At 43.1% G+C, this 27,762-nt stretch overlaps 5 protein-coding genes across 6 annotated transcripts in view; 2 read left to right on the top strand and 3 right to left on the bottom strand.

Moving 5' to 3' along the window:
- pnpla7a (patatin-like phospholipase domain containing 7a) overlaps positions 1 to 3,576 on the bottom strand; it is a 29,089-nt gene extending 25,513 nt beyond the window's left edge. The window contains exons 1-2 of the mRNA XM_072661331.1: positions 3,491 to 3,576; positions 80 to 123 (exon numbers count right to left, since the gene is read on the bottom strand). Coding sequence (XP_072517432.1) covers positions 80 to 121 — 42 coding nt within the window. The 5' untranslated portion in view covers positions 122 to 123; positions 3,491 to 3,576. The remainder of the gene's footprint in view (positions 1 to 79; positions 124 to 3,490) is intronic.
- Positions 408 to 2,987, top strand: LOC140539735 (uncharacterized). The gene is made up of 3 exons (XM_072662495.1): positions 408 to 2,117; positions 2,265 to 2,558; positions 2,685 to 2,987. The coding sequence occupies exons 1-3, from the start codon at positions 408 to 410 to the stop codon at positions 2,985 to 2,987; spliced, it is 2,307 nt and encodes a 768-aa protein (XP_072518596.1).
- Positions 3,577 to 6,735: 3,159 nt separating the features above from the next.
- Positions 6,736 to 9,828, bottom strand: clic3 (chloride intracellular channel 3). Its single transcript, XM_072661905.1, has 6 exons — positions 9,769 to 9,828; positions 8,917 to 9,026; positions 7,911 to 8,036; positions 7,435 to 7,541; positions 7,166 to 7,341; positions 6,736 to 6,900 (listed from the first exon to the last, which is right to left on the bottom strand). The coding sequence occupies exons 1-6, from the start codon at positions 9,802 to 9,804 to the stop codon at positions 6,736 to 6,738; spliced, it is 720 nt and encodes a 239-aa protein (XP_072518006.1). The 5' UTR covers positions 9,805 to 9,828.
- Positions 9,829 to 14,798: 4,970 nt separating this feature from the next.
- fut7 (fucosyltransferase 7 (alpha (1,3) fucosyltransferase)) lies at positions 14,799 to 20,184 on the top strand. 2 transcript variants are annotated; one of them, XM_072662010.1, is made up of 3 exons: positions 14,799 to 14,874; positions 15,663 to 15,743; positions 18,112 to 20,184. In XM_072662010.1, the coding sequence occupies exon 3, from the start codon at positions 18,114 to 18,116 to the stop codon at positions 19,155 to 19,157; it is 1,044 nt and encodes a 347-aa protein (XP_072518111.1). In that variant the 5' UTR covers positions 14,799 to 14,874; positions 15,663 to 15,743; positions 18,112 to 18,113; the 3' UTR covers positions 19,158 to 20,184. The 2 variants fall into 2 exon arrangements, with proteins under 2 accessions (XP_072518111.1, XP_072518112.1); XM_072662011.1 differs by lacking the exon at positions 15,663 to 15,743 and having other exon boundaries at positions 14,820 to 14,874.
- A 4,571-nt stretch (positions 20,185 to 24,755) lies between these two features.
- Positions 24,756 to 27,323, bottom strand: pou5f3 (POU domain, class 5, transcription factor 3). Its single transcript, XM_072661941.1, has 5 exons — positions 26,622 to 27,323; positions 26,332 to 26,443; positions 26,000 to 26,130; positions 25,140 to 25,304; positions 24,756 to 25,026 (listed from the first exon to the last, which is right to left on the bottom strand). Exons 1-5 carry the CDS (start codon positions 27,321 to 27,323, stop codon positions 24,763 to 24,765), a joined length of 1,374 nt encoding a protein of 457 aa, XP_072518042.1. The 3' UTR covers positions 24,756 to 24,762.
- Between the last annotated feature and the right edge of the window lie 439 nt (positions 27,324 to 27,762).

Genomic DNA, 27,762 nt, shown 5'->3' with positions numbered 1-27,762 from the left:
AAGAAAGCTTTCTGGAGTCTGATCCTGTAAATCCATTACTAGTCTGCCTGCTAAATAAAAACTTAAGCAAGATACGTACTGGATATGCACATTGTTCCTCGTCTTGATCTGGTTTGTCCATTTCTACACAGAAAGTATTGTTATAATATTTCTACACACATTTCTACACACAAAAAGTATTGTTAAATATCTACACACATTTCTACACACAGAAAATACTGTTATCCTAAAACATTAACATTTCCTTTTTTTCAATTCATACAGCTATAACATATATAATCTATTTAACTAAATTGCAGGAAAGGGAATGCACAGTTAAATTGAGAGCGCAGGCGGGTAAATTGAGAGAGCAGGCGGGTAAATTGAAGGAGTGGCCGGGTCAATTGAAGAAGCAGGTGGGTAAAAGGATGGAACGGACTGTTGACACGAGGGAGCAAACGGGTAAACTGAGGGAGCAGGCGGGTAAACTGAGGGAGCAGGCGGGTAAACTGAGGGAGCAAACGGGTAAACTGAGGGAGCAGGCGGGTAAACTGAGGGAGCAGGCGGGTAAACTGAGGGAGCAGGCGGGTAAACTGAGGGAGCAGGCGGGTAAACTGAGGGAGCAAACGGGTAAACTGAGGGAGCAAACGGGTAAACTGAGGGAGCAGGAGGGTAAACTGAGGGAGCAGGCGGGTAAACTGAGGGAGCAGGCGGGTAAACTGAGGGAGCAGGCGGGGAAAATGAGGGAGCAGGCGGGGAAAATGAGGGAGCAGGCGGGTAAACTGAGGGAGCAGGAGGGTAAACTGAGGGAGCAGGCGGGGAAAATGAGGGAGCAGGCGGGTAAACTGAGGGAGCAGGAGGGTAAACTGAGGGAGCAGGCGGGTAAACTGAGGGAGCAGGCGGGTAAACTGAGGGAGCAGGCGGGTAAACTGAGGGAGCAGGCGGGTAAACTGAGGGAGCAGGTGGGTAAATTGAAGGAGCGGCCGGGTAAATTGAAGGAGCGGACAGGTAAATTGAAGAAGCAGGTGGGTAAAAGGATGGAACGGACTGTTGACACGAGGGGGCAAACGGGTAAACTGAGGGAGCAGGCGGGTAAACTGAGGGAGCAAACGGGTAAACTGAGGGAGCAGGCGGGTAAACTGAGGGAGCAGGCGGGTAAACTGAGGGAGCAGGCGGGTAAACTGAGGGAGCAGGCGGGTAAACTGAGGGAGCAAACGGGTAAACTGAGGGAGCAAACGGGTAAACTGAGGGAGCAAACGGGTAAACTGAGGGAGCAGGAGGGTAAACTGAGGGAGCAGGAGGGTAAACTGAGGGAGCAGGCGGGTAAATTGAGGGAGCAGGCGGGTAAACTGAGGGAGCAGGCGGGTAAACTGAGGGAGCAGGCGGGTAAACTGAGGGAGCAGGTGGGTAAACTGAGGGAGCAGGCGGGTAAATTGAAGGAGCGGACAGGTAAATTGAAGAAGCAGGTGGGTAAAAGGATGGAACGGACTGTTGACACGAGGGAGCAAACGGGTAAACTGAGGGAGCAGGCGGGTAAACTGAGGGAGCAAACGGGTAAACTGAGGGAGCAGGCGGGTAAACTGAGGGAGCAGGCGGGTAAACTGAGGGAGCAGGAGGGTAAACTGAGGGAGCAGGCGGGTAAACTGAGGGAGCAGGCGGGTAAACTGAGGGAGCAGGCGGGTAAACTGAGGGAGCAGGCGGGTAAATTGAAGGAGCGGCCGGGTAAATTGAAGAAGCAGGCGGGTAAACTGAGGGAGCAGGCGGGTAAACTGAGGGAGCAGGCGGGTAAACTGAGGGAGCAAACGGGTAAACTGAGGGAGCAAACGGGTAAACTGAGGGAGCAAACGGGTAAACTGAGGGAGCAGGAGGGTAAACTGAGGGAGCAGGCGGGTAAACTGAGGGAGCAGGCGGGTAAACTGAGGGAGCAGGCGGGGAAAATGAGGGAGCAGGCGGGGAAAATGAGGGAGCAGGCGGGTAAACTGAGGGAGCAGGAGGGTAAACTGAGGGAGCAGGCGGGGAAAATGAGGGAGCAGGCGGGTAAACTGAGGGAGCAGGAGGGTAAACTGAGGGAGCAGGCGGGTAAACTGAGGGAGCAGGCGGGTAAACTGAGGGAGCAGGCGGGTAAACTGAGGGAGCAGGTGGGTAAACTGAGGGAGCAGGCGGGTAAATTGAAGGAGCGGCCGGGTAAATTGAAGGAGCGGACAGGTAAATTGAAGAAGCAGGTGGGTAAAAGGATGGAACGGACTGTTGACACGAGGGGGCAAACGGGTAAACTGAGGGAGCAGGCGGGTAAACTGAGGGAGCAAACGGGTAAACTGAGGGAGCAGGCGGGTAAACTGAGGGAGCAGGCGGGTAAACTGAGGGAGCAGGCGGGTAAACTGAGGGAGCAGGCGGGTAAACTGAGGGAGCAAACGGGTAAACTGAGGGAGCAAACGGGTAAACTGAGGGAGCAGGAGGGTAAACTGAGGGAGCAGGAGGGTAAACTGAGGGAGCAGGCGGGTAAATTGAGGGAGCAGGCGGGTAAACTGAGGGAGCAGGCGGGTAAACTGAGGGAGCAGGCGGGTAAACTGAGGGAGCAGGTGGGTAAACTGAGGGAGCAGGCGGGTAAATTGAAGGAGCGGACAGGTAAATTGAAGAAGCAGGTGGGTAAAAGGATGGAACGGACTGTTGACACGAGGGAGCAAACGGGTAAACTGAGGGAGCAGGCGGGTAAACTGAGGGAGCAAACGGGTAAACTGAGGGAGCAGGCGGGTAAACTGAGGGAGCAGGCGGGTAAACTGAGGGAGCAGGCGGGTAAACTGAGGGAGCAGGAGGGTAAACTGAGGGAGCAGGCGGGTAAACTGAGGGAGCAGGCGGGTAAACTGAGGGAGCAGGCGGGTAAACTGAGGGAGCAGGCGGGTAAACTGAGGGAGCAGGCGGGTAAATTGAAGGAGCGGCCGGGTAAATTGAAGAAGCAGGCGGGTAAACTGAGGGAGCAGGAGGGTAAACATAAGGGAACAGACTATTAAACTAAGGGAATGATTTATTAAATAGAAATTATGAACTGTAACATTTAAGGAACAAGTTAACAAATTGAGGGAACGGTTTATTATGCTCTTCCTTTTAAAATATTTTTATTTACTTAATCCTCATTTTCTACCTTCTTACTTTTAGGGCTAAGAAATTAACCCATTATACTTGTGTGCTGTTCCATATTAAACTCCTGCAGAGCTCTTCAGCTGGTTTGCAGTTTACTAATCCATTTCCAAACTTACCTAATAGGTAATGTAAAGGTGAAAGCCCCACGAGCTTATTTCTGATGTACAGCTGCTGATATATGAAGTACAGCTACGGTGATTTACTTTAGACAGCTGCTCGTTTACTCACAGCCTGTCTAACCTAATTAGCACTAGCTCGCTAAACAGGCTACAGGACACTGACAGCTCCACTGAGTAAGACAGTCAGGCTACACAGCACCTACAAACTCGCTCAAAACAAACATCCAAAACACAAACGCGTAACTACTGCTTACTTGCAAAACCTTTGAACCTGCTGCCGAGCCTCACTCCATTGTAAACTTTTCCAGACGTCTCTCTGACTCCTCTCCTCCCTACGAGCTCAAAACACACACTTGGCAGCAGCCGAGGTCGCAGTGCGCTGCAATCCTATTGGATGTTTGATCTTGCATGAGCCAATCAGAGCCGTTGTTGTTAAGCTCTTCTGTTGTTGACGGATGTGTCCTATTCATTCGCTATCTGCTTGCCAGATCTATCAGCAATGAGGATCCACATGCTTGTCAGCTCTGGTAATGAACCTGTAGAGGCTATGAGCTACAAATCAGGCAAAAACAAGGACAGCAGACAGGAAAGGGAGTTTATTTCAGCTGTTTGGATGCAGCCTTTGACACAGAGGAGAAGTGATTTAGACAAATGTAAAAATGAGAAAACGTAGTTATAATTCACACTAAATAAATCTACATAGCCTCAATAATATTAAAGTATAAAAATAATATTTAGTGAAATAAATCGTTCCCTAATAATATAATATATAATATAATATAATAATAATAAATGAGTTCATTATTCAGTCGGTTTATTAAATCGTTCCCTCGAATTAACAGCTCGTTCCCTCAGTTAAATGTGGACTCTAGGTGACATCTCAAGGCAGCTTGCAGGCCTGACTGACTGCGGCCTGGTTCCGGCTCTGGATTGACAGCAGCCCATCTAGAGTTGTGTATTATGCTGCAACAGAGCTCCAGCTTGTAGGTACAAAATACTGCAAAAATATTCAACTCCCAGATTTCTCTAGATAGGTTTTTATTTTATATAAAACATGGGAATTTGGATGACATTATGTAAGACCTTTAGATCTCACATATCCCATGTTTCAAAGCCTCCAAGGCCTCTTTGAAGCCAAATAAAAATAACCAGATGATTGAAGGAGCCATTTATTGCTCAGCCCATTTCCTTCCTACTTCAGGAGATGCACAGCAACGCTCCTAGGAGGCCACTTTCATACATTTGACAAATGCGGTCATATAAACTTGCAGACTTTCCCTACATGCATGATAACAGAATAGGATCTAGTATGGGTTTCAGTAGATTACAATATGTACTGGATAGCATTTCTTAGAGGCAAACCAACCTTACAAAAAAGAAATACAAAATATTCAACTCCCAGATTTGTCTAGATGGGGGATTCCCAAACGTTTTCATGCCAAGGTCTACCTGTAGACATGTTTGTCTCACAACACACCATATTTTATAAACACTAATTACTAATTACTAATAATAAAAAATACTAATTACTACACTAATAAAAAAGTACTTTTGGCTACAGTACACTTGATTACAACTCAAAATACAAAAGTAGACTTTTTTTCTGTTTTTCAGATTAAATTGGATTAGATCTGATCTAAAGATTAAAGATTAGATTTTCAATTTTAACACATTCATATATTTCAGTAGTATTAAGAATTTACTACATGTTTTATTAAAATTTCTTCAGATCTGTGTTGTCTGCTATAGGGCTGGGTTTCCCAAAAGCCTCTTATCGCATATTAACATTTGATGGTTGTTAAATGGTAGAGGGAGAATCACAAGAAACACTCCCTCTACCTTAATGCTACAAAGCTGTTGAAGACTCTGTACTCTGATCACTCTCACCATTGGCATTAGCTTTACTAGTGTCACTGCAGACATAGACACATGCTTCAAACATTCACTGTCACATGGTTCACAGTCGCATGGTCACACTCGATGCACTTCTTATGCGCGTGACAGTGCTTGCCCCAGCGCTTTTCGGCTGTGGTGCACTGGAGTGGTTCTTCTTTCAGGTCTAAAAACGTGATCAGAGGTCTGCTTAAGCGGAAAAACTAAAATGTAAACAATGATGTGTTCTTCCTCTAGACCCACTTGTCCCCATGCTAAACCCACTATTAGGCTGTGACCCACAGTTTGAAAACCACTGATCTAGATTACAAATGACGCTCACACAGATCAGTTCCAGACATTTGTTTTATTGAAAATCAATATGTTTTTAAAGTCAAAATTGATTACTTGTCAGCAGATCTTTAAAAGGAAATAAAACCTACAAATGCTGCTTGCACAAGAATTCAGTCTACCAGTGTAAGTTTCCGCCAGCTTTGCACACTGCTTGGGAGGGATTTTTACCCATTCTACAGATTTGCTATCTCTGGAGCATCCCTCTGAATTTTGCACCATCAATCTGCTTTCCAGTCGCCACTGAAGAAAGGCATGTGCATAATAAATTGCTGCCACCACCATACTTTACTTTTTTATGTGTGTTATGTTTGTGGCAAGCCTAGCATTTTTACTACCATCTGAATACAGCATTTTCTGGAAACACACAGCAGCGTGGTCATGTGGTTTTTCTTCGGTAATGACCTCTTTCTAGCCACACTTCTACACAGATCAACTGGTTATTAATATTATTGACTGGTGTACCACATTACAGTGTCAGGTACTGAACACCCTGGCTCCTGCAAAGTAATCGTTGGCCACTCTGTGGTTTCCTTCACAAGTCCCTTTTTGTGCTGGCAGGAACAGCCTTGTCTTGGCAATGCAAGGATGGTAAGATGCAGCTTCCTCAGAAGTGATCCAACAGTCTTCACTGGGATATACAAACTTTTTAATATTATTTTGCAGCTTTTCCACAGTCTGAACAGTGGCACCGGAACTTAGCGCATCTTTAATCCAGAAAAGGTGAAGATTTTTAATGATTCACAGGTAGAGGCCAATTGTCAGCCAACCGGGTTCCTTGTTAGAACAATACCTTTCAGCTCTGGAAACGTGGAGCTTTTCTTACTTATGCAATTTCTTTTGGTAACTTTTGATGAAAAAACATTTCTCTCATAAAGTTAACATCAATATTTTAATCCAAACTAAAATGAAGACTTTTAAGAGGGGGGGGGGGGTACTTTTGCAAGGCACTATTTATGATTATATAAGTATATTATGTACACATAAGTGTGAAAAGTAATATATAGTCATTTATAAAATAAAATATCAACATGCAAAATATTACAAATGGCAGTATGAGTAATGGTACAACGCAAAAGCAAGCAGCTAATATTAACAATGCACAATCCATGGTGTCTAAATTGTAAAAATAAAAAAAACACAGCCACCACCTTTGCAAATCAGATAAACTGCTACCCCTAATGCAGTATGTTATAATGTATACATCGGCGCTGCCTTTAAGCATAACCCATCCATTCCCAAACCCTACCCATTCCCTCCTGTTCTTAATCTGGTTCTACTTGTTGAGGTATTTGGCCACAGAGTGGTAGGCCAGCAGGATCTCAGAGTCCTTGGGGCACGTGTAGAGGAACTCGTCCCGCTGGTAGGCTTTCTCCAGGTACTTAGTCAGACCTACAAGGGCTTCAGGGATCCCAAAGTCACGATATTTCCGACAAACAACCTGTAAAGAGAGAGAGGGAGAACGTAAACAGCACACTGCCAGAGCAGGTACAGTACAATCCACCATCAACAGTCTCTAGCGTGTGGGTCAGGCCTGTGGGACTGTTTTATCAACAGCTAGCGGGGGAACTGGTTGCACTGGATACTGAATGTGATAATGTGGACGCATTTCTGATCTTTCCTCCACTGCTACATAGTGAACCTGCTGCATATGCTATTACAATGGAAGTGAAAATGGGGTGAACAGACAGAAAGTGCTAGAAGACCTTGACGATGTGTAGCTTAGGTAGAAGGTTGCAGTCAGCGAGGCTGAGGGTGTCCCCATCCAGGTACTGCCTGGTGGACTGGTTGGCCTCAGGGTTCTGGTCCAGCTCATAGGGCAGAGGGGTGAGCAGATACTGATCCAGCTTCATCAGGCTCCTCAGGAATTTCTTTTCCAGCACTGGAAATGTGTAGAGTACAGGTTAATTGGCTTTAGGAGGAATGGGATAAATTCATGGAGTAAGACGGTACAGAGATGCAGAGTCGTTCTCACTGTCGTTGAGTCCAGGGTTGGGGTTTTTGATGTAAGCAGAGAACTTGTGGAAAATGTCATCTCCAGCACGGTTAGACTCCTTATAGCGGCAGCAGAGTTTGGGATATCTGTAATGACAAATGTGTACCATGTAAAAAAATGAGTCTATTCATTATAGTGTCTAACATTTGCCAATATTAGATTATTGAACTCATTCATATTGATGGTTCAAGATGTTTCTATTTGTTTTAAGTATTTTTTTCTACAGAAACTGCCAAAAAGATTTTACTAACTAAATAAATGTCTACAAATATATAATTTGTTATTTTACTAGATGATTTCACTTGTCAGATCATGATTTTTGCAGTGTATAATTAGTGCCTGAAGGCAGTGAACATTTCATTTGCCAGAAACATACATGCGGTTGTCCTACTCTCCTAAATAATTTATATAGTACATTACAAAGTATTGCTCCACGAGTTCAAACTGGTACGTACTGTGGGGGTGCCAAAGTCTCCTCCAGAAACTCCTCGATTTTGTTGGTGTCAGTGCGCACCTCTCCGTTATAGATGAGAAAAGGCGGCTGAGAGCCAGGGGCGAGGTCCTTCAGAACCTCTGGAGCTCTACAGAATAAGACCACATCAGTCAAAGGGTAAGTTTCCGAGCCCTGCTAGTGACATCCAGCATAAATAAAACTAATGCTGCATTCCATTTGAACCGGGATGACTGATTTTCAGAGTTCCAAGTAGGACATTTTAAGTCAGATTTCCTACTTGGAAAATGTGTCACCAACCAAAGTTCAAAATCTATTAAGTCCTAAATGTCTGCACCGAGCATCAACAGTAATAAAAGCAGCAGTATTGTACTGTTTATTTGCACTTCTGTTTATTTGTGTCTCATTAATTAATTCATACCCACAGTACTGTCCAAATTCTATCTGTAGATGTTTCATCCATGATGTTTGGATGCGCAAAATACTGTTTATTGCGTTGCTTTCACCTGGTATCGCTAACAATGCTAACCTGGGTCAATGCTAGCTAACAATGTTAACACTGGTGAAGGACTGTTGGATTCATTGTTGATTGTAGTCATGGTACACTCCAAGGTCTTTGGCTATCTGTTTTTGGAAATGTTTCAAAATAATGTGAAAATGTTGAACTGGAACGCGGGCAACTCGGGTCCAGCTCCGACATCCGACTTCAAAGATAAATGGGATGCATCATTACTCATGGCCACAACTTAGTAAGGTGTGGGAACAAGATAATTAAGTTGAGGCCATGATTTAGTAAGATGAGATCTTGTTCCCACGTCTTACTAAATAGTGGCCACAAGTTTTATTTATTTCTGCAATTAATGTATGATGTCACCAGCGGGGCTCTGTAGAGGGGGTAAGGTCATGATAGTATGACTAATGTTGCATTTCACTATTTTTGTTTGTCGGTTCGTTTAACCCTTATTGATCGCTTGTTTATCAGTGATCAGTTATTGCTGTCTTTTGATTACCTCTTCATGTCCACAGTAGTGAGGGTGAAATTAACCCCCTTCAGCCAGAGAATCATGAAGAGCCTCTGACAGAATGGACAGTTACCGACCGCTTCTCCATCATCACTTGCCTGTGGGAAAAAAGACAGAAAGCCTAAAATTCCAGCCAAGGTTCAAAATAACAAAATAATCCAAAACAGAGGATGAAATTAAACAGCTTCATAAAAGAAAGGTTAAGGTAAGAACTGATTTAGACATTAATGGATATGCTTGTAAGAATATTTGACAGCAAAATCCAATGTACACAAATCGTCCCTCAGCATTAACACAGACAGTCCGTCAAAGCATGTCGGGAGTTCAAAGGTTGCTCTGTTGATGCCACGCATGCCTTGGACAGTTAACTAAATTTTTAATATTGTTCAGTGAAACTTCCCTTTAGTTGCTTTCTTGAGTCAAATTGTCCAGTAAATGGGTGTGACCAGTATGAGACTGCTGGTTCTTTGGGTAGTTCTGTTTTGTTTATTAGGACTAACCAGAGATCCCAATCAATAGAGTGCTGTAGACTATCAGATTGATCCAATCACAAGTATGCCAGGAAGTGCAAGCATGTATACCAGAATCCAGAGCACAGCACAAACCAGACCAAACCAAAGTTTCCAAACTAAACCGGCCTTGAGTCCTGATTTGAGCCACTCAGTTAAATTCAGTTCTGCACTGCAGTTGGTTTCAAATAAAACAGCTACTAAAATAAGTCATAAACACCTGGGATGAAAAACAACATTGGCTAGAATTACAACAACTGAAACAACAGGGAAGTGACTGAATTTCCAAAAGTGCTGAATAGAAATGAACTGCAGTGTGTTCAACTCTAACCTTGATGAAGAGCTCAATCTTTGGTGCCTCAGCCATCTCTCTCTGGTCCACCGTTGTCTTTCAGCTCTCAAAACTCAAGCTCCTTCACTGGCCGACCCAGGAGCAATGTTTACATCACTTTGTCTAGCAGGTGTGGATAGCCAGCTTAATGTTCAATTGTTCTAGTCTCTTCACGCGTAGTCCTTCAGGGTCAGGATGTCCAGAAACTCAAGCAGCACTTCTCATTCCAAACAATACATGTGCTTTTCCTATTTCAACACCCAGTTCACTTCTTTAGCTACTTTTCGCTCTCTTTCTTGGATGTTTCTACCTGTTTCTCAGCTCCCTGCCTATCACCACACCCCAAGCAGTCTTGAGCTTTCAGAATACCTGCCCACTGGACTGACCTGTCCTACCTGTCTCACGATTTCTCTTGCTTAAGTCACTGACATGCTTCAAGACTTATCAGCACTCCTGCTGTTTCACTCCCAGCTGTCTCCGAAATCCACACACCAACATGACATGACTGGTCTATGTGTGTCTGCAGTATCACTGTCCTTACTCTTAGCACTCCACTTCTTAACCCTTTCAGGACATTGTATTTCTAACATCATAGTTTGTAAGTTATAATTTTACACAGTCCACATTTCCACAAGGGCTGTGAGCGAGTACATTTGGGTTGGGCTTAGGAGCGCTGACAACCAGTTAATGCAAATGAGGCCAAACTGCTGCTCAACAACTGGCCAATTTCCCTCCCACTGAGACATCATTTGGAATCTCTGGAGGTGAGTAATAAATCTAGTCTCCGATAATCATCCCTGCCAACATTATGATGCCCGCATTCAAGCTCTGGAAAAGGACGAAATTAAATCATGTAATTACACAGATACAGCCACCATATTGTTTACAGACACCAATAAGCCACAACATTAACACCAGACATGGACTCTATAAGACCTCTGAAGGTGTCCCGCGGCATCTGCCACCATTAGACTTTAGCAGCAGATCCTTTAAGTCCTGTACGTTGTGAGGTGGGGCCTCCATGCATCAATGAGCCTGTGGCCCATGACCCTATTCACCAGTTGACCTTTCTTGACCTACCACCTTGGTAGGTACTGACCACTGCATATCAGAACACCCCACAAGACCTGCCTGATGTTTTGGAGTTGTTCTGATCTAGTCGTCTAGCCATCCCAGATTAGCTCTTATCAGAGTGGCTTAGATTCTTACACTTGCCCATTTGTCCTGCTTTTAACACATCACCCTGTTCATTTGCTGACTAATCCCACCCCCTGACAGACGCCCCTGCAGATGAAGATAATCAATGTTTTTTACTTCAACTGTAAGTGTTTTTAATGTTATGGTTGATCTTTGTATCACTGTGCCACTATGACTCTGACCAGGATGAAGTGGATAAGAAGATGGACGAACAGTGATTGATTATTTCCTCAAATATACATGTGCCACAATTGTTGGTATCTCTAGAAATTCATATGAAATCTATCAGTGAATCTATCTGAAGTATATATTCCAATTTATGTGTTAATATTTATTGTTTCTTTGCGTTGGATGCAGATGAAATCTGACCTCCACTTTATTTTCACCCAACCATACAGTCAACACACACATATACACTACAGAGTAAAGACACAGTGAGAGAGAGCACATTTGCCCGGAACAGTACCGGAGTACCTTACATCACACACAAGATCTTTAAAATGAGAATTACAGGCCATAGCAATCTGCACACACCGCACCCAAAACACCATGTTTAACCATATCCACACCATGTGGCACTGCGCACCCATCAACCAGTTATGATGAAACATTGTCACACTCTTTTCTCACGTATTAACCAGCCATATCCAGCCTAAATAAATAAATAAAAACCCATTGTTTTAACCACTAAGCCACCATTGCCCACTTTCATATTGCTTGACTTGGGTCTGAGGGGTTGGACATGAAAGTACACAATGACTCAACAGCTCTAACTTTTCCACCATTAAATCGCTATGCTGGTTTTTTAACATGGTTTCCTGTTTTCCTATCAGTTCAAATAAATGTTATTTTACTGAGCTGATTTTTGACTTGTGAGCTTCAATATAACTTTTTTTTCAGGATTACTAATTAGGCCTAGCTCATATAGCCTTAACAGTGCATTTTCTGAAAAGGCAATTTGGGTCATGGGGCCATCCAGTTCATGTGCTTATGTCCGTGAGAAAAGTGTGGGATTACATGCTTCATAAGAAAGAGCATGTAGAAAACAAATGGCATAATGACCATTGCTAGAGGCACCAGACTGCCTTTGATGCTGAAATGCGAATTTACGGCCTTTGAGGTGCAGCAGGTTGTGATTCTCAAAAGCAGATACTAATGGGAGGTGGAGAGAACATGAACAGGGCAGGAAGGTGTGACTTAGTGTCAGAGAGTGACACAGTTTATCAGGACATTACCCTTCTGCTTTCTGAAGAACTGTGTACGTAGAGAAACATGAGTGACACAGTAATCTTAAACCGCTTCACACAAATGCTGTAGCTCAGTCCACAAACTGCTGCATTAAACACTGCTCTTAAAATAATAAAGTTGTGGCTCTAACTATTACACACTATATGGACATATGTATTGGGACACCTGCTCATTTACTGTTTATTGCAAAATCAAGGGTATTCAAAAAAGAGTTTATTTTGCTTTTGTTGGAGTAACTGTCTCTACTGTCCAGGGAGGAAGGTTTTTTTTTACTAGATTCTTGCTGTGAGGATTTGATTGTATTAAGAGTGTCAGTGAGGTCAGGATGTTGGATGATCACCACTAACCCTAACCCTAACCCCAGCTCTGAAGAGAAGCACCCCTTTACTAGAGCCGTTGGCAATGGAAAGTAAAACACCCACAGACACACTCAAAACAAAACTACACTGAAGTACCAAGGCGTGATTGCCAACGGCCACGGATAGGGAGGATGTGTTTGTTGGTATTATACATAAATAAAGTTGATCATTTGCATTTATGGCACCTAAAGTAAAAGCCCTGCACTGAGCTGAGGCTAATTTGAGACATTTTCACATATTTGCAGGAAGAAACACGATTTACAGTGCGTATCAGCAACCCCCCAGTTTACACCAGAATAACGGCAGAAATGAACAGGCTCCAGCCTTCATGGCAAGAAATGAGAAAAGCAAAGAGGTATGGATGACCATGTGCCTGCTTGTGTTATACACCTGGCCATGAAAGATGTTACTATTACTAAAACAATAATGATGATGGTTGTTAAAAGTGATATATTGCTTTAATTAGAGCAGATGCAGATGACAGTGGGCCTGTTTGAGTTATATATCTGAGCATTAATGTTGGTATTACTAAAACTAGATTTCTTGAATTAGACCACATAAAAATGACCAGCAAAGGTCAAGTCAGGTTTCACTTCTCTGCAGTGGGCACAGGTTCACCAAAACTGGACATTTGGAGACTGGAAAAGCCTGGTCTGATGAATCTAGATTTCTGTTGAGGCTCACAGACAGTGCGGTCAGAATATGGAACCAACAGCATGAATCCATGGACCTGACCTGCCTTGTGTCAACAGTCCAGGCTGGTGGAGGTGTTGTAATGATGTCTTCTTGGGACACTTTGGAAAACCTTTTTGGTATTTGTTAATACCAAGCAACCATTGCATCTTCTGAAGGCCACTTCCTGCATCATGATGCACCAGTTTGTCAGAAAGTGGTCTCAAACTGGTTTCATTAACTTGACAATGAGTTCTTCAGTGTTCTTCAGTGGCCTTCCCAGTCACTGGATCTGAATCCTCTACAACACCTTTGGGATGTGGTAGCACAGGAGATTTGCAGCATGAAAAATCTGCAGGTTGAATGCCACAATTAGGGTTGCAACAGTATACAAGATTTTCACTGGATAATAACCTTCTCATAAAACATCACAGTTTTAAGGTGTCGTAGTGTACAGTATTTCACAATTCTTCCTCCTGTTGTTGATTCTTCGGACTCTGAAGTATTTAGGCTTGGTGTCGGGTCAGCTTTCCTGTGGTCAGCTTGTGAAGCTGGGCCCCCTTCCACTGATGTGGTGCATGATGGAAGAGAAGGAGGAAATAGAGTGGAAGTGGGTATGAAGTTTGTTTGACACATGGTCAGGCTGAGAATTGGGGTATATGAAGGGTAAGAGGATTACTAAAAATTAAGTTATGGCATAACCTCACAAATATTAAGAAATTAGTGGGATTCTGTGGAATCGATGCCATAAAGAATTGAGCCTGTTTTGAGAGCAAAGGGAGGCCCTAACCAGATAGCGTGAATATGAACTATTATAAATTAGTATTGTTTAAAACACAGACTAGTGAATCAATCATAGATTTATAAAAGGCTACAGACCCAGTTCCATTCCACCAGCAAGTCTATGGAAAAACCATTAAGCTCGGCTACCTGCAAACACTGTGCACTTCTCATCTTTTCTCACCACAACCTCTGAAACACTGCTCGGAATGTCACACAGCATAGTGATGTTTTTAGATACGGAAGGAGGTGTTGCAAACCAGACTCTATCAATACCACTAGACCACACACAGGAACCAAGCTGTTTCATTTAAAAACCCATGCTATGTGAAGCCACAATCCACCACAATCCACGGCTATGAGCACAGAATGCTGAGATCACAACACCACTGGATGTTGTTTCGACTCGGGGAAGAACTTGAGGACATATGGAGTCTTCTGTTCTAACAGGGCAGATAAAGAATGAGAGCTTGTCTCTTTTTAAGTCTTTCATCATTCTGTGATCTCATATCATGAGTGTGGTTGATTCTGAATGGAGCTCCTCCAGTTGAGTCTGGACGTCTGAGTGAAGTGAAAGGGGAATAGAAAAGAGAAATGAGTAAAATGAGTAAGTAAGAAAGAGAGAGAGAGCGAGAGAGAGAGAGAGAGAGACATAAGAGTGGCAACAGGAAACTCTCTCCATCATTCGTCTTCTCAATACATGACAGTTCAGCCCCTCCACCTTGTTCCCACGTGCCTCTGACTCTGCCAAGCTACTGCTTCAGATCAGTATACAGCACTTCATACAGCATCCACACACACACACACACACATAGAGACTCTGCCATCTCTCTCTCCCTCTCTCTCAGAGGTAAGCCCATCAAACTCTTAACCTCATGCCTGATCTGCACAGGAAGCGTTCTTATAATCTCAGCTCGCTCAGATCCTTCAAGGTTTCAGCCTCTTTTCTCTGTAGGTGCCAACTGTTTTATTTGCACAGCTTTGCAGTACTTTACAAATTGCTCTGCTTCAGTCTGTTTAATGCACCAATTACTGACCATCATTATCATCTGCAGTTAATACTATGTAGTGTAGAGACTGTATTTCCTGCATGCAGTATTTTGAGCAGCTTTGGTAAGTCAATTGTAGGCATTTCTAAGCTTCCTGCCTTCTAGACTTGCTGAGAACATGGTGCATCTCTGTGTAAAGCTTTGTCTGCTGTAGATCCTTGCATGTAGATGCTTAAAAATAAAGGTGCTTCAAATGGTTCTCTGAGTGATACCTCAGAACAACCATGTTTCATGTGAATGTGAAGAAGCTTTACATCAAGTAAAGGGTCTTTGGACCTTTAAGCTTCACTCTTCACACTCACACATGTCTATCTAAAGCTCAACATTGCGATGAAGCAGGAATGAGCAATATGACAATATATTGTCTCTGTCACACAAAAACCTTGTATTTCCAAACAGAAATTTCACAGCAGCAGGAAAAACCTTTGTAACTTCCAATGGAAGAAAATATATACAATATACGATTTTATTCCCAGGTCATTCTGAAGCATTTCTGTTGGTCCATTCTTTATTAAAATGTTCAAATGGCTTCATGTTGGCTGAATGCTAAAATGACCACTCACGCACTAATGCAAAATTATGCCATCAGCATTCGTGAAGATTTGTGAAGCCTGTCAGAGATTTGTCCTCAACTCTGGACCTTAAATCCATTTCCCAGTCCTGGACTTTGGTAAGTGTGACACTATGTGGCTAATTAATTGTATGAACTGTTCCCCAGGACTGGAAACTGGATTGACTGTATGAACGTAAATATATTTAATGGCTATTTCAGTACATTTCAAATACACTCTGTGTAAAACTGTGCCGCAGTTTTAATTCTTATTAAATGTGTTTCAATTTCACTTCAAATTGATGTAAAATATGGACTTAAATACATGTGCAGTAGTGTGTATGTCTACCTAATTATACTTTAAATATTTTCTTTTTATCACAGTTAAGTACACTTACCACAATTAAAGTATTATAAGTACAAAAATAGCTGCTCCATTGTAGCACTCTTTAAGTGTACTGATCATTAGTGCAGCACTGTAGCACAGTTCAGGTCAGCATACTTGAGTCCACTTTTTTCACTAGGCTAGTGAAAAGGGTAGGGTTGGGTTGGGTTGGGTAGGGTTGGGTTGCAACGGTATAAGAGAGTGTATTAGGTGTGTAGGCAGTTCAACAGTGCGATGAAACAGGAATGAGCAATATGACAATATATCGTCGCCATTGCACACAAAACCTTGTATCTCCAAAAAGGACACTTTACAGGAGAAGAAAAAAACTTCTTAACTTGCAATGGAAGATGACTGTATTTAAGCTCATTCTGTATTCATTTCTAAGGGTCCGTTCTCCATGAAATTCTGACTCAATGTTCCAGCGTCAAACCATGTCACAAAATAAAAAAAACAGACAAGGCTTTTGCGAATATTTTGTGAATAGCGGTCACTGTAGAAACACAACCAAAGCAAAAACCCAAAATCTACCACAACGGTAAATATACCAGGGTTGTTTTATCACTTTTTTAAAAATATCACAGTACTGTTTTGTGTCATGGAACTTTCAGTTTACAGAGTAAAACACTCGCATTTCTTATTCAGCCCAGGAAGAGGGACCGTTTCCAGTATCACTCTTGTAAACCTTGCTCTGACAGAAACAGAGATGATAACTTTTTTTTAACCCCTTGAACCTCGTAACTACAGGGACTTCTGTACAAACTGGTGGGGCTATTCTCTAATAATAGAAGTTAAGTTTAAGGGGTTAAATGCATGTAACAATGCCAGTAACCTCTCAAACTGAATAACTTCTTTAAACGTTCTCCAGGAAGTCCACCCTCAGACCCTCAGCACAACTCTTCCCCTAACCAGTTCACAACCTTAGTTAATGTCAGTTAGAGATACTCAAATTCACACACTCACACCTGCAGCGAGCCTTGGCCAGAAACAGATAAGCAAACCTCCCTTCATTTAGCAAGTTCTAATTCCTTTTCAGAGCACACACACAAAAATACAGCCTTTTGCTTGTAATGGTAGTGATCATTGGCACTGGAATACTACAGCAGATTAATTGCCAGCTTGTAGTTACTGCTAATTGCAACCACTAGAAATAAAAGCTTTACTCAGTCAGGCAAAGATGTTGTAAAAAGATTTAGAGTCTGGGCACTTGAGGAATTAAAGCAGCATTATGCAACATCTTCACCTTAACATAACAGCTTTAAAATCATGCTGATTTTCTACTGACTTGTAATAAGGCGAATAGCGGCTATCATTGCTACTCCGGGCTTGGCGTGCTGCTAACTGCACTATGTAACTGGGCAGAGAACTGCGGAATGCAGCGTAACCCATATTTGAGTCACGTAATATTACTGTTCCTCCTCAGTCCCCATGCTTCTTTCGCTTTCAGTGACAGTTGTGTTTCTTTTAGTTTGTCCTTTAGTGGTGTCTCAAAGCACAAATTCCTCCCTATCTCCCTGCTAACAATACTGTGGTGGTCTCCTCCATATTTACAAATATTGCAGTCCATTTTTGCCTTTTGATTTTTGGTCTCCATTTCACCTGTGATTGGCCAAAACACATACAGAAGAGAAATTGATCAAGGACATTCAAAATAAGATACTTCACTTCTGTACCATTATAACGTTCTCCTGTAACCTTATAACTATTTCTGTATTCCCAATACTGTTACTGGGCATACTTACACAGATACCCAGTTCTAGTGCAGTCTGCTCACTTCTGCACTGCAGCTTACAGCCACAGAACACACCCACAGTGTCTATATATACAGTACTGTATTTTTATAAAAATATTGTATATTTGTATGTAAATAGGAATAGAGCAAGGAAATGATACAATGATTAAGGAGTGTCATACTAACTCCTTGATGGACTCAGCTCTCATGTTGGCACTCACGGTTATCATAGGAAGTCAATGGCACAATGACACTGACAAAACCACAAACTGCTGCTTGAAAAAAAAACTAAAGTAAACAAAATGACAAAGCAAAGCACTTTGATGAAAAACAAGCTAACACCCTTTTCTAATTAAATCTTTCCTCCCCAGCAATGAGATCTGGCCTGACATTCAACCCAAAGCTGATGTCCCGACGGAACAAAATACTTTTCCTGCTAGCAGTTGCTTTAACCTGCCTGTTTGTGAGATTGCAAAGGATTCCTTCTAGTGGCAGCCATAGGCCTGCGAACATCACCATCCTGCTGTGGTACTGGCCTTTCCGCACTCCATACAATCTAGCAGGGGACATTTGTCTGGAGATGTATGGCATCCCAGGCTGCCACCTGGTGGATAATCGCTCGCTCTATTCCACTGCTGACATTGTGGTCTTCCATCACCATGAGCTGAAGACTCGAAGGCAGAAGCTGCCACTTCATCTCCCTCGCTCCGATGGTCAGAGGTGGCTCTGGCTGTCTCTGGAGGCCCCACCAAACAATGGTAATTTGACTCCATATGCTGGTATCTTCAACTTGACTATGTCATATCGACCCGACGCGGACATCACAGTGCCATATGGGAAGCTTGTGCGAGGAGAGGCAGAGCATGACAGCTTCAACGTGCCACAGAATAAGACTCACTTGGTCTGCTGGGTGGTCAGTAACTACAAGAAACAGCACAAAAGGACTAGGGTGTACCAGCAACTGAAAAGCACCATCCCTGTGCAGGTGTATGGCAAGGCAACGAAAAGGCCATTGCCCCACAGTGCACTGCTAACTGCAGTTTCCCGCTGCTATTTTTATCTAGCCTTTGAGAACACAGAGTCTCCACACTATATCACAGAGAAACTGTGGAGAAACGCCTTCCAGGCCGGGACAGTGCCTGTGGTTTTGGGTCCTCCCCGTAGACACTATGAAATGGTGGCACCGGCCCATTCTTTTATCCATGTGGATGACTTCGAGTCCATAGACGCTCTAGGCATGTTCCTTAAAGACCTGGCTAACGATACAAAGCGGTATCAATCCTACCTTGCCTGGCATCAGAACAACACCGTTAAACTATATTTTGACTGGAGAGAAAGACTTTGCAACATCTGCCCAGTTCATGATAGACTTCCTCACAAAATATACCATAACTTGACTTCATGGGCAAGGGGGTGACTTGCAAGATCATTACTATTTTCCAGTTGTGTAAGAAGATTTAATTTAACAGCTTTTAACAGAACCAGATGTCCAGATACCACTTCATGCTAACTGTAAAAATGTCTTTGGTATGCCGGTAAATTAAGACCAATCAAACTCTTTACACACCCAGCATTATTTCTAATTCAGGTGAAGTGGTTGTTTATCTCAGGCTCGTCATTCTATGCCCATTTCCAAAGCCAAGAGCAAATTACCAAGTGGTCAGTGAAGTTCTGTTATGAAGTTGGTGTTTTTTAACAATCTTTTATGGAAAAAGGTCAAATGGGCTGTGTGTCAAAATGTCACAGCAAACGTCTGCTACAAGGCTACAAGGCATCAAGTGATCAAAGATAGAACAAACGGCCCATAAACTCTCGCTGTGCCAGTAGCTAAGCTTTAGCCTATCACGCTTGACGTCTGGGTTTTAAGTTTGTCATGCTGTTTATCCTCAACTCCATAGTCACACACATATGACTGTGCATACACATATATTATTATTATATACACAGTTGCCCAGTCTTGCTGTTTTGGGTCACTCTATGGTAGGAAGCATTAAATTGGGTAGGATGACCAGGGAACACACAGCTAGGCCTACACTGTGCAGGATTGCTGGTCATTTTGGAAAAGATAAGATAATGCTTTATTAGTCCCAGCGTGGGGAAATTCACACTTTTGTCATGTTTGGTGGATATTATATAAAACAGATATACAGTACCTGCTCTGTAGACATCAGGACCACTGGTGCCAATCACCACCACAGCCACAGAGTTGACTGAGTTGATAGGTTTCACATTAAAGCCCTATGTATGTTGGTGGAGTTTCTCATTTGCACTCTTTAACAACTGCATTGCACTGACATGCAAGGGGGGTATGCACTTGGTATGGGGGTACAACACGTTTCCATGTTTGATACAGACTATAAAGATAAAGACTACACCATACATTCAAACGTTTGTGGACACCTCTTCTAACAAATGCATTCAGCTACTTTAAGTGGCACCCATTGCTGACACAGATGTGCAAATACACACACATAGTCCCTGTGGAGAAGTCCTGCTAATAGAATAGGACTCTCTGGAGCAGATAAACATGAGCCTGTGGGTACCATGCTGCCCAATGCCAGGCGTGGGCTAGAGGGGTATAAAGCCCCCCAGCATTGAGCAGTGGAGCAGTGGAAGAACTGTGTTCTCTAGGATGATTGTTGGTGCACCATCCAATACTTTTGGGATGAGTTGGGGAGTTGAGGATGAGGTGGGGGCGGTGACCATCCAACATTCTGACCTCACTAACGCTTTTGTCGCTGAATACAATCAAATCTTCCCAGGAATGCTCCAATATCAGTAGAGACTGCTACTCCAACAAAAGCAGTATCAGCTCTTTTTAATAACCTTGATTTAAGAAGAAACAACAAATAAGCAGGTGTCCTAATACTTTTGTCCATATGATGTATATTGTGTTAAAAATGTCTTGACCCCACAGAGCTGCAGTTGCATGCTACACAGATTTGAGTCAGATTTGAAACATTGTTGGCTAAAGTTTGACCTTTAAAAGGCAGCATATTTCTTTTGACATCCATAATTCATACCTCTTCCTCCTCTGCCACTGTCAGAACTGCAGCCACCTGTTTCCTCCTCTGCAAAATGTCAAAGATAGATTGAGCATTTTTGGGTTACATTTGTTTCCGCCTCTTAAAAAAAATATTTTTACATTTATTCAAAATTTCTCTGACAAACGTACACCTTGTGACCTCTGGCTAGACTGGGTAGATTTCATTTTTAGATCTTTAAAACCAGCAAGAAATCATCTGCAAAGTCAGAAAAGAACATATGCTATGCCTGATGTCTATTAAACCAGCCTTTTTGATGCACTATAACAAATAACGTGTCTCCTCATCCACAGCATTCAGACTTCACATTCACAGACAGCCTTCCCTGGACAGCAGAGGCAGTTACTCCAACAAAAGCAGTATCAACTCTTTTAATACCCTTGATTTCCAAAGAAACAATGAATGAACAGGTGTCCCAATACTTTTGTCCATATAGTGTATATTGTGTTAAAAATGTCTTGACCCTAAAGAGTTCAGATTTGGCTCAGAAACACATCAGTGAAAACTGACAAATCTGACAAAACAAGGCCAAAAATGCCCATCACTAAAATTGAACTGACTCATTAGAGTAGGTCCACATGTAGCATGTGATCCTCCCTCTCACCCACTTTACTCTGGTACCATACACTCAGATGCCCAGTTCTGACAAAAGATAGTACATGAGACAGCTCTTTACACCCTTACTAGACTAGGAGTGCCAAACCGAGCTCATGAATATATCGACACACCCTGTAATTTAGTCCCAGCCATAATGAAACACCCTAATCCACCAAATCAAATAAGGTCAGGAGGTGGTGAATTGGGAGCAGGTTGGGACGCTCTGTACTAGGCAGTCAAGACCAGATCAGCATGTTCCTGCTGGGCAAATACAGGACCGGGAAAACAACTTTGCAGAAGTGCAAGAGGAATTTCTGTGGCAACTGAAACCACAAAACGCAAGCCTTGGTTCCGCTTCTGTTCCTGCAGCTCTCTGAAGGAGGTCCCCAGAGGATATGTCAGTCATACTTGAGCAAAGAAGCAGTGCTCTAGCTGGAGCACACACAGGAACACGTGTCTGAACAGTGGAGACTACAGCAGCTTGTAGCATGCAGCGCTTGCTGTGAATGTTAGACAAACGTTGTTGGTTAAAGTTTTATACCTGATAGAAGTTGCCATTTGAAAGGCAGCATATTTCTTTTGACATCCATAATTCATACCTCTTCCTCTTCCGCCACTGTCATAACTGCAGCCACCTGTTTCCTCTTCTGCAAAAGATCAAAGATAGAGCATTTTAGGGTTACCTTTGTTTCCACCTCAACATCTAGTAGGTTTATTCAAAATTCCTCTGCCAGCTTCTTCCAAGTTTACCAAATATATACCTCATGACCTCCGGCTAGATTGCACAGATTTCATTTTTAGATCTTTAAAACCAGCAGGAAATCATTTGCAAGGCCTAATGTTTATTAAACCAGCCTTTTGATGCACTGTAAAAAATAATGTCTTCTTAGTTTAATCAACTTCTTACTTACAACTTCCGATAGTGAGTAAATCTTACTTTACTGAAGAAGCAAGTCTGTGGTGTTTAGGAAAAGTATTGACCCAACTAATGAGACTGTGTTCAGAAAGCTAGCACCTTCAGTAAGTGTTAGTCTAACCAAAAACTAGTTGGCATTACTGAGAAATGTCTATTGGACAAGAAGCTCTTACTGAGCTAACAATGTTAGTTTGATGGTTAAATTATGCGAACTCAAAAAGCCTATAGTAAGACGCTTCAGTATCACAGTGTGTCTAACACACAGCGGCAGTGAGCACACGTGCCCTTTGCTGGGGCGCAGAGAAGCTGAAAGGCTTTGCTCAAGGGCTCCACAGTGGACGCTTGTTATGCCCAGGTATCAAACCCAAATATCCCTGTCATCAATAGCCCGGTGCCCTAAACGTGAAGCCACCACTACCCAACATATAACAATGAATAATTAGAGCCCAATGTCAAACATTTAACAAAAAGAACAAGAACAAATTTTTTTTTTTTTTTTTTTATTGGTCATCCTTTTAATTCTTTAAAATATGTAGACAAGCTACTGACGTATATTAACGAGTGTCTTAACTGCATTAAGACAGAAAACACTGTACACAGTAATTCAGCAGTAGCTATTTGCAGGGTTTCAGGTTTGTCAGCAGTGCTTTACGAATGAGTCTTACTTTATATATAAAAAAAATATATAAAAAAAAAAAAAAAAAAAAAAAAAAAAACACATTAAAACTAGCTAACCAGTTAAGCATTTGACTTTAATGACTAGGAGTCAAATATGTTGACCAAATCATATGTAGCTAGTTCTCCCCCCACCCCCTCAATTGCTTTAAGAAATGGTCTTTATCTAACCATGGTTTGGTAGCCAAGCCATCTATTACCAGGCCGTTATTAGTCTAGGGTAGGTCTTGTTACCTATAACTGGAGAGAGTAGATAAAATACCCACACCTGGTCCAACAACCTCCCAACATTGACCTAATCAGCCATATTTTCTAAATACATCATGTACCTGCATTCCCTGTTTTTATGGGTTATCTATCTTAGCTTTTGCTCCCTAGCAACTGAATTTTAACTAGCTAGACCCATTAGTTAAATCACTAGATACATGGTTACTTCTTAAAATGAATGCAAAATGGTTGTAGAGAAACAGCTCATTTAAAAAGGAAAAAGTGAAAGCACCTTTGTGAAAAGAGACTGCTACATTTCAATTACATGAAACTTGAAGCTAAAAATATACAAACCTCAGGTCACTGGCTCTCATGATCTTAAACGTTCAGCACATCTAGAGCAATTCATGTGCTTTTCTATAGTGTATTCAGGCTTGGTTATGCAGGGCTCTGTGTAACAGAGGGTAAAATTGGAGCCCTCTGTTCAGCCTCGGAAAACAATGAGTCTTGCCCAACAAAAATGTCTTGCTCTTGGAACTACATTCTCTTACCCCTGTAAGTGCTGAAACACCAATTATACTGTAGCACAAGTATTTACAGGTGGGGAGTAGAAACAGGTACCAGATTTTGTCGTGCAAACTTTACAGTCTCCGTTCTGTTGAGGCACTGTGGACAGTGATTCAGTAAGGACAATACAAAATACTGGATTGTCAAAGGAACTGGTTTAATTTTCTAACAGTCAAATAGTGGTACTTGTCAACTGCCAGGAATGAATCAGATGCATTAATAAATTATCAGATTTGGTTTCATTTACAAAAACATTATGAGGGGAGGCATGATAAGCAAATAAGGCACAATGTCTATTGAGGTTTTTTAAAAAGAAAATAAACTGGGGGGGGTTGCACTTAGTGTTCACCAAACGCACAAGTGATGTCCTGTGGGGCAAAAGGGAACAGTGATTGATGCCCTTTCAGTGCCCACTTCTGCAGTCTAACCTAGTCACTGTTAAACATTATATATTGACAACCTTTGACAAAATGTTCCCAATGTTTCACATAACTCCATAAGTAAAAATCAGGCAAGTGGCTCAATTATTCTGGATCTCTAACAAAAATATTGAACTATTAAAAAAAAAAAAAAAAAAAGAAATATGTACAGAATAGAGGCAGAGTACATGAAGAGAAAAAATTAAAACCATCTTAAACATATTTAAAACAAACTCATGACATGTGCAAATACATCAAAAACACGATCAGATTCCAAGACCCTTATTTGAGTTAAACGAAGCAGACATACTGTGCTCTTTTGTACACCAGGCAAGTTCTGCAGCACTATTAGCACGGAGCCAAAAAACAGGAAACCAATGAAAAGGCAAACAGCCCAATGGGATCAAATACATTAAAAAGAGGGTGAATTACAGACTGAAAAAAACACAGCAAGTTAGAAGCAGCATCGTCTCAAAAGGGATGTAGTTTGAGTCTAGTTTAATCCATAGCTTGGCTTGGAGCAACTGCGTAACCTGGAATCATGTCCTCGTCCCATGTTCCCCTTCATCGTGAAGGGAAAGGCTCTAAACAGTCAGCTTAGCTGGAGAGGTGGCTCACCAGTCCAGGGTGCAGGGCCTGCTTGAAGACATCTGGTCTGTGAAGGGGTGGCATGTACAGGGCAGGGACTCCCCCAGGGTGAGTGGGTCCTGGATAACCCTGACTTGATAGAGGTGCGCCTCCCATGTGTGGAGGGGGTGTTGGACTTTGTTCATAATACTGACCCTCAGCTCCCTCGTCGTCGAAAGGTAGAGCCAGACGCTTGCCTTTCTGTCTGCGGTTACAGAACCAGACACGCACCACCTGAAATCACACACAAGCCAAGTCACAAATCAGCACCGAAACAGAGTCGAAGAATCTACCTCAAACCACCAACAGAGTGCCTGTGTGTGTATTGGGGAGAAGGGGTTGCTTACATCTCTTTCCAAGCCAAGGTCGTCGGATATGTGCGTTATTTCCAGTGTGTTGGGCTTGGGGCATTTCAGGAAGTACGACTCAAGAGCAGTGCGGACCGAACCTTCTAAACTAGTCCTCCTTTTTCTCTTTCTTGTGTCGACAAACACTCTCTCAATTTTGTACATCTACAAAGAAAGAAAATGCACAAGTTAGACCACTACAAAACAACCACAGCACTAATAGCATGTCACTCCAACATACATACTATAGATACTAACATACATATTCAGGACCATTATGATCCCAAGATCATTGCTTGGCTGATAAATACTTTAGGAAGGGGAAGAAAGGTGCATAGCAGTAGATACAGACATGAACCTTAACATATATTGTAGGCCACTAACAGGTGTCCTACATGGTATTGGAAACTGGCTCTACAATACATAATAGTACAACCACTTGAGATACAGAAATTAAAAAACATGAATAAAGATCAATGTGCTTTCCATGTAGATCCATTTCAGTGTTCTTGTAATCCTCAGGAAACTTCCAGACGGTTCAACTTTGCTTCAACTCCAAACACAGCAACAGAGCGAGAGCAACCATGTGCACCGCCTGGGGTGTCCCGAGGACCACTTTGTGAACCCCTATTACATTACAGGTTGTTTTAGACAGCACTGGGCCTATCTAACGCCTAAGGACTTGGCTGTGCCCCAGTACAGACATACTAATCAGTATGTAAAAACAGTGCAACCCTATAAGAGCATCATCAGTGGTATGTACCTGTACAGCACAGCAGTGCAAGTCTAACTTCAGAAAGCAAACAGCTTGGAACAGGAAAGGGGGGAAGTAATGGCTGCCACCTAGTGGCACGACTTACATCTTGGGGGTTTTCAGAGGTCTCCGCTTCGTTTAGCCATCTCTGCAGCAGGGGCTTTAGCTTGCACATGTTCTTAAAACTTAGCTGAAGCGCTTCGAAGCGGCAGATGGTGGTCTGACTGAACATTTTTCCTGCAGAGAAGAGACACAGTTAGGGCATTTGGAAAGCAGCTCATCTTAAGCCACACGAGATGACCAGGTGTTTAAAAAAAAAAAAAAAAAAATAATAATAATAATAATAAATAAATTATATATATATATATATATATATATATATATATATACACATACATACACATACACACACACACACGCGCTTCCAGGCTCACTCACCGTACAGGTTCCCCAGAGCCAGTCCCACATCTGCCTGAGTGAAGCCAAGGGTGATCCGCTTGTGCTTCAGCTCTTTGGCGAACTGCTCCAACTCCTCCGTGGTCAGGTTCTCCTTAAAATGAGATGAAGAGCCATTAGGACACAGCCAAGCCATTTTAAATATTTATGCTTAAACTCTCATTTTTGTAAGTTAGTCGTCTTACTGCATTTATTAACAGCCCAAATGTTTAATATACATTATTTAAAAAAAAAAAAAAAAAAAAAAAAAAAAAAAAAAAGAAAAAGTTTACCTCTTCTTCAGAGTCGCTGCATCCCCCGCTGGAGGAGCCGCTGCTCCTGCCGGCGCTGTGCGCATGCGCTACGGGCGCTAACTGAGCCGAGGCTCCGGTGTAGTAGGCGCTTGTTGGTGGAGATGGCGAGAGAGACGGGGACGAGGAGGACGGTGAGGCAGAAGAGGGCACGGAGACGGCCGGTGGAGCCTGGCCGGTGCTGCAAGGCGCAGAGACGTGGGGCAGCCCGGGCCAGAAGGACGGAGGCCACGGCGCGGGATAGTAGAGGCCCGAGGCCCCCGAGGTGGGGAACTGTGGCTGCTGCAGCTTGACCTCCCCGTAATCATCCTCCCTCACCTCCTTCTCGGTCTTCACTTCAGCCATCCTGATCTGCTCGCGTGTCTCGGCGATGGGGGGGCTGATGTTGGCCGGCTGGGCCCCAGCCACCTGGCCCAGGTAATCATGCCCTGGGAAGGGGTACCAGGGCTTGGCCTGAGAGAAGTCCCCTAGCTGCACCTCCGCGGCTCTGAAGTCGCCTCCTACGGCCGCGAAGGGAAAGAAAGTTTGGGCCTGAGAAGGGCTGAGGCCGTTGAAGGATGTGGGCCTGTTGAAGAGCAGGCTAGGCTCCTGGAGATGCAGGGCCTCGGGGCCGGGGGCTGGCGGGCACACGGTCCGGACCAGCTCACTGCACTCTGGCCCAGGGCTTTCAGATACATCACACATCCTCCTCTACTGTTGAAGGCCCACACACAGAAGAAAAACACCACGAAACGAGCTGTTCTTAAAGAGCTGCGACAGTAATTAGGTCCATAATAAGAATAAAAAGCTCTCTCAGAAAGTTCTTCTTGCTCTGCTGGTCTTGCTGCTGGAGACTGAGGTCCTTCACAGGAGAAGTCCAGTATGAAAATGTGAGCAGTCGCAGTCCCGCTGTTGAATGTCCATTAATGGAGTTGATGGTGCGTCCCAGCGTTCAGGCCTCAAACTGCAGCTCCTCGCCCAGGTTTTCCTAATCAGTCCCAGGCTGGAGGCTGGCGGTTCTAATGAGCTCGTCTGCTATTGGCTACTGCAACACAATAGGCCTCAGCTGATGGGCAATCTGGGAATGAACTTGATTTCTTACTTGGGGACCTGTATCCCTTGTTTTCCCCCACCAGACAGACAC

The sequence above is a fragment of the Salminus brasiliensis genome, chromosome 18 (assembly GCF_030463535.1).
Source record: "Salminus brasiliensis chromosome 18, fSalBra1.hap2, whole genome shotgun sequence".
Taxonomy (NCBI): domain Eukaryota; kingdom Metazoa; phylum Chordata; class Actinopteri; order Characiformes; family Bryconidae; genus Salminus; species Salminus brasiliensis.
The sequence above is the reverse complement of the archived record's forward strand: the minus strand, read 5'-3'. Positions and strand labels throughout refer to the sequence as shown.

What these genes read in the sequence shown, in the direction of transcription:
- pou5f3 (XM_072661941.1), bottom strand. Translation starts at nt 27,323, where the DNA reads ATGTGTGATGTATCTGAAAGCCCTGGGCCAGAGTGCAGTGAGCTGGTC. An exon ending in CCTCTGAAAACCCCCAAGAT is followed by an intron (nt 25,305 to 25,999) that starts GTAAGTCGTGCC and finishes CTTTCTTTGTAG; the next exon opens with ATGTACAAAATTGAGAGAGT. An exon ending in ACCTTGGCTTGGAAAGAGAT is followed by an intron (nt 25,027 to 25,139) that starts GTAAGCAACCCC and finishes GTGTGATTTCAG; the next exon opens with GTGGTGCGTGTCTGGTTCTG.
- clic3 (XM_072661905.1), bottom strand. Translation starts at nt 9,804, where the DNA reads ATGGCTGAGGCACCAAAGATTGAGCTCTTCATCAAG. An exon ending in GAGACTTTGGCACCCCCACA is followed by an intron (nt 7,542 to 7,910) that starts GTACGTACCAGT and finishes TTGTCATTACAG; the next exon opens with ATATCCCAAACTCTGCTGCC. An exon ending in CTAAGCTACACATCGTCAAG is followed by an intron (nt 6,901 to 7,165) that starts GTCTTCTAGCAC and finishes CTCTCTTTACAG; the next exon opens with GTTGTTTGTCGGAAATATCG.
- LOC140539735 (XM_072662495.1), top strand. Translation starts at nt 408, where the DNA reads ATGGAACGGACTGTTGACACGAGGGAGCAAACGGGTAAACTGAGGGAG. An exon ending in CGGGTAAACTGAGGGAGCAG is followed by an intron (nt 2,118 to 2,264) that starts GTGGGTAAACTG and finishes CTGAGGGAGCAG; the next exon opens with GCGGGTAAACTGAGGGAGCA. An exon ending in CGGGTAAACTGAGGGAGCAG is followed by an intron (nt 2,559 to 2,684) that starts GTGGGTAAACTG and finishes CTGAGGGAGCAG; the next exon opens with GCGGGTAAACTGAGGGAGCA.
- fut7 (XM_072662010.1), top strand. Translation starts at nt 18,114, where the DNA reads ATGAGATCTGGCCTGACATTCAACCCAAAGCTGATGTCCCGACGGAAC.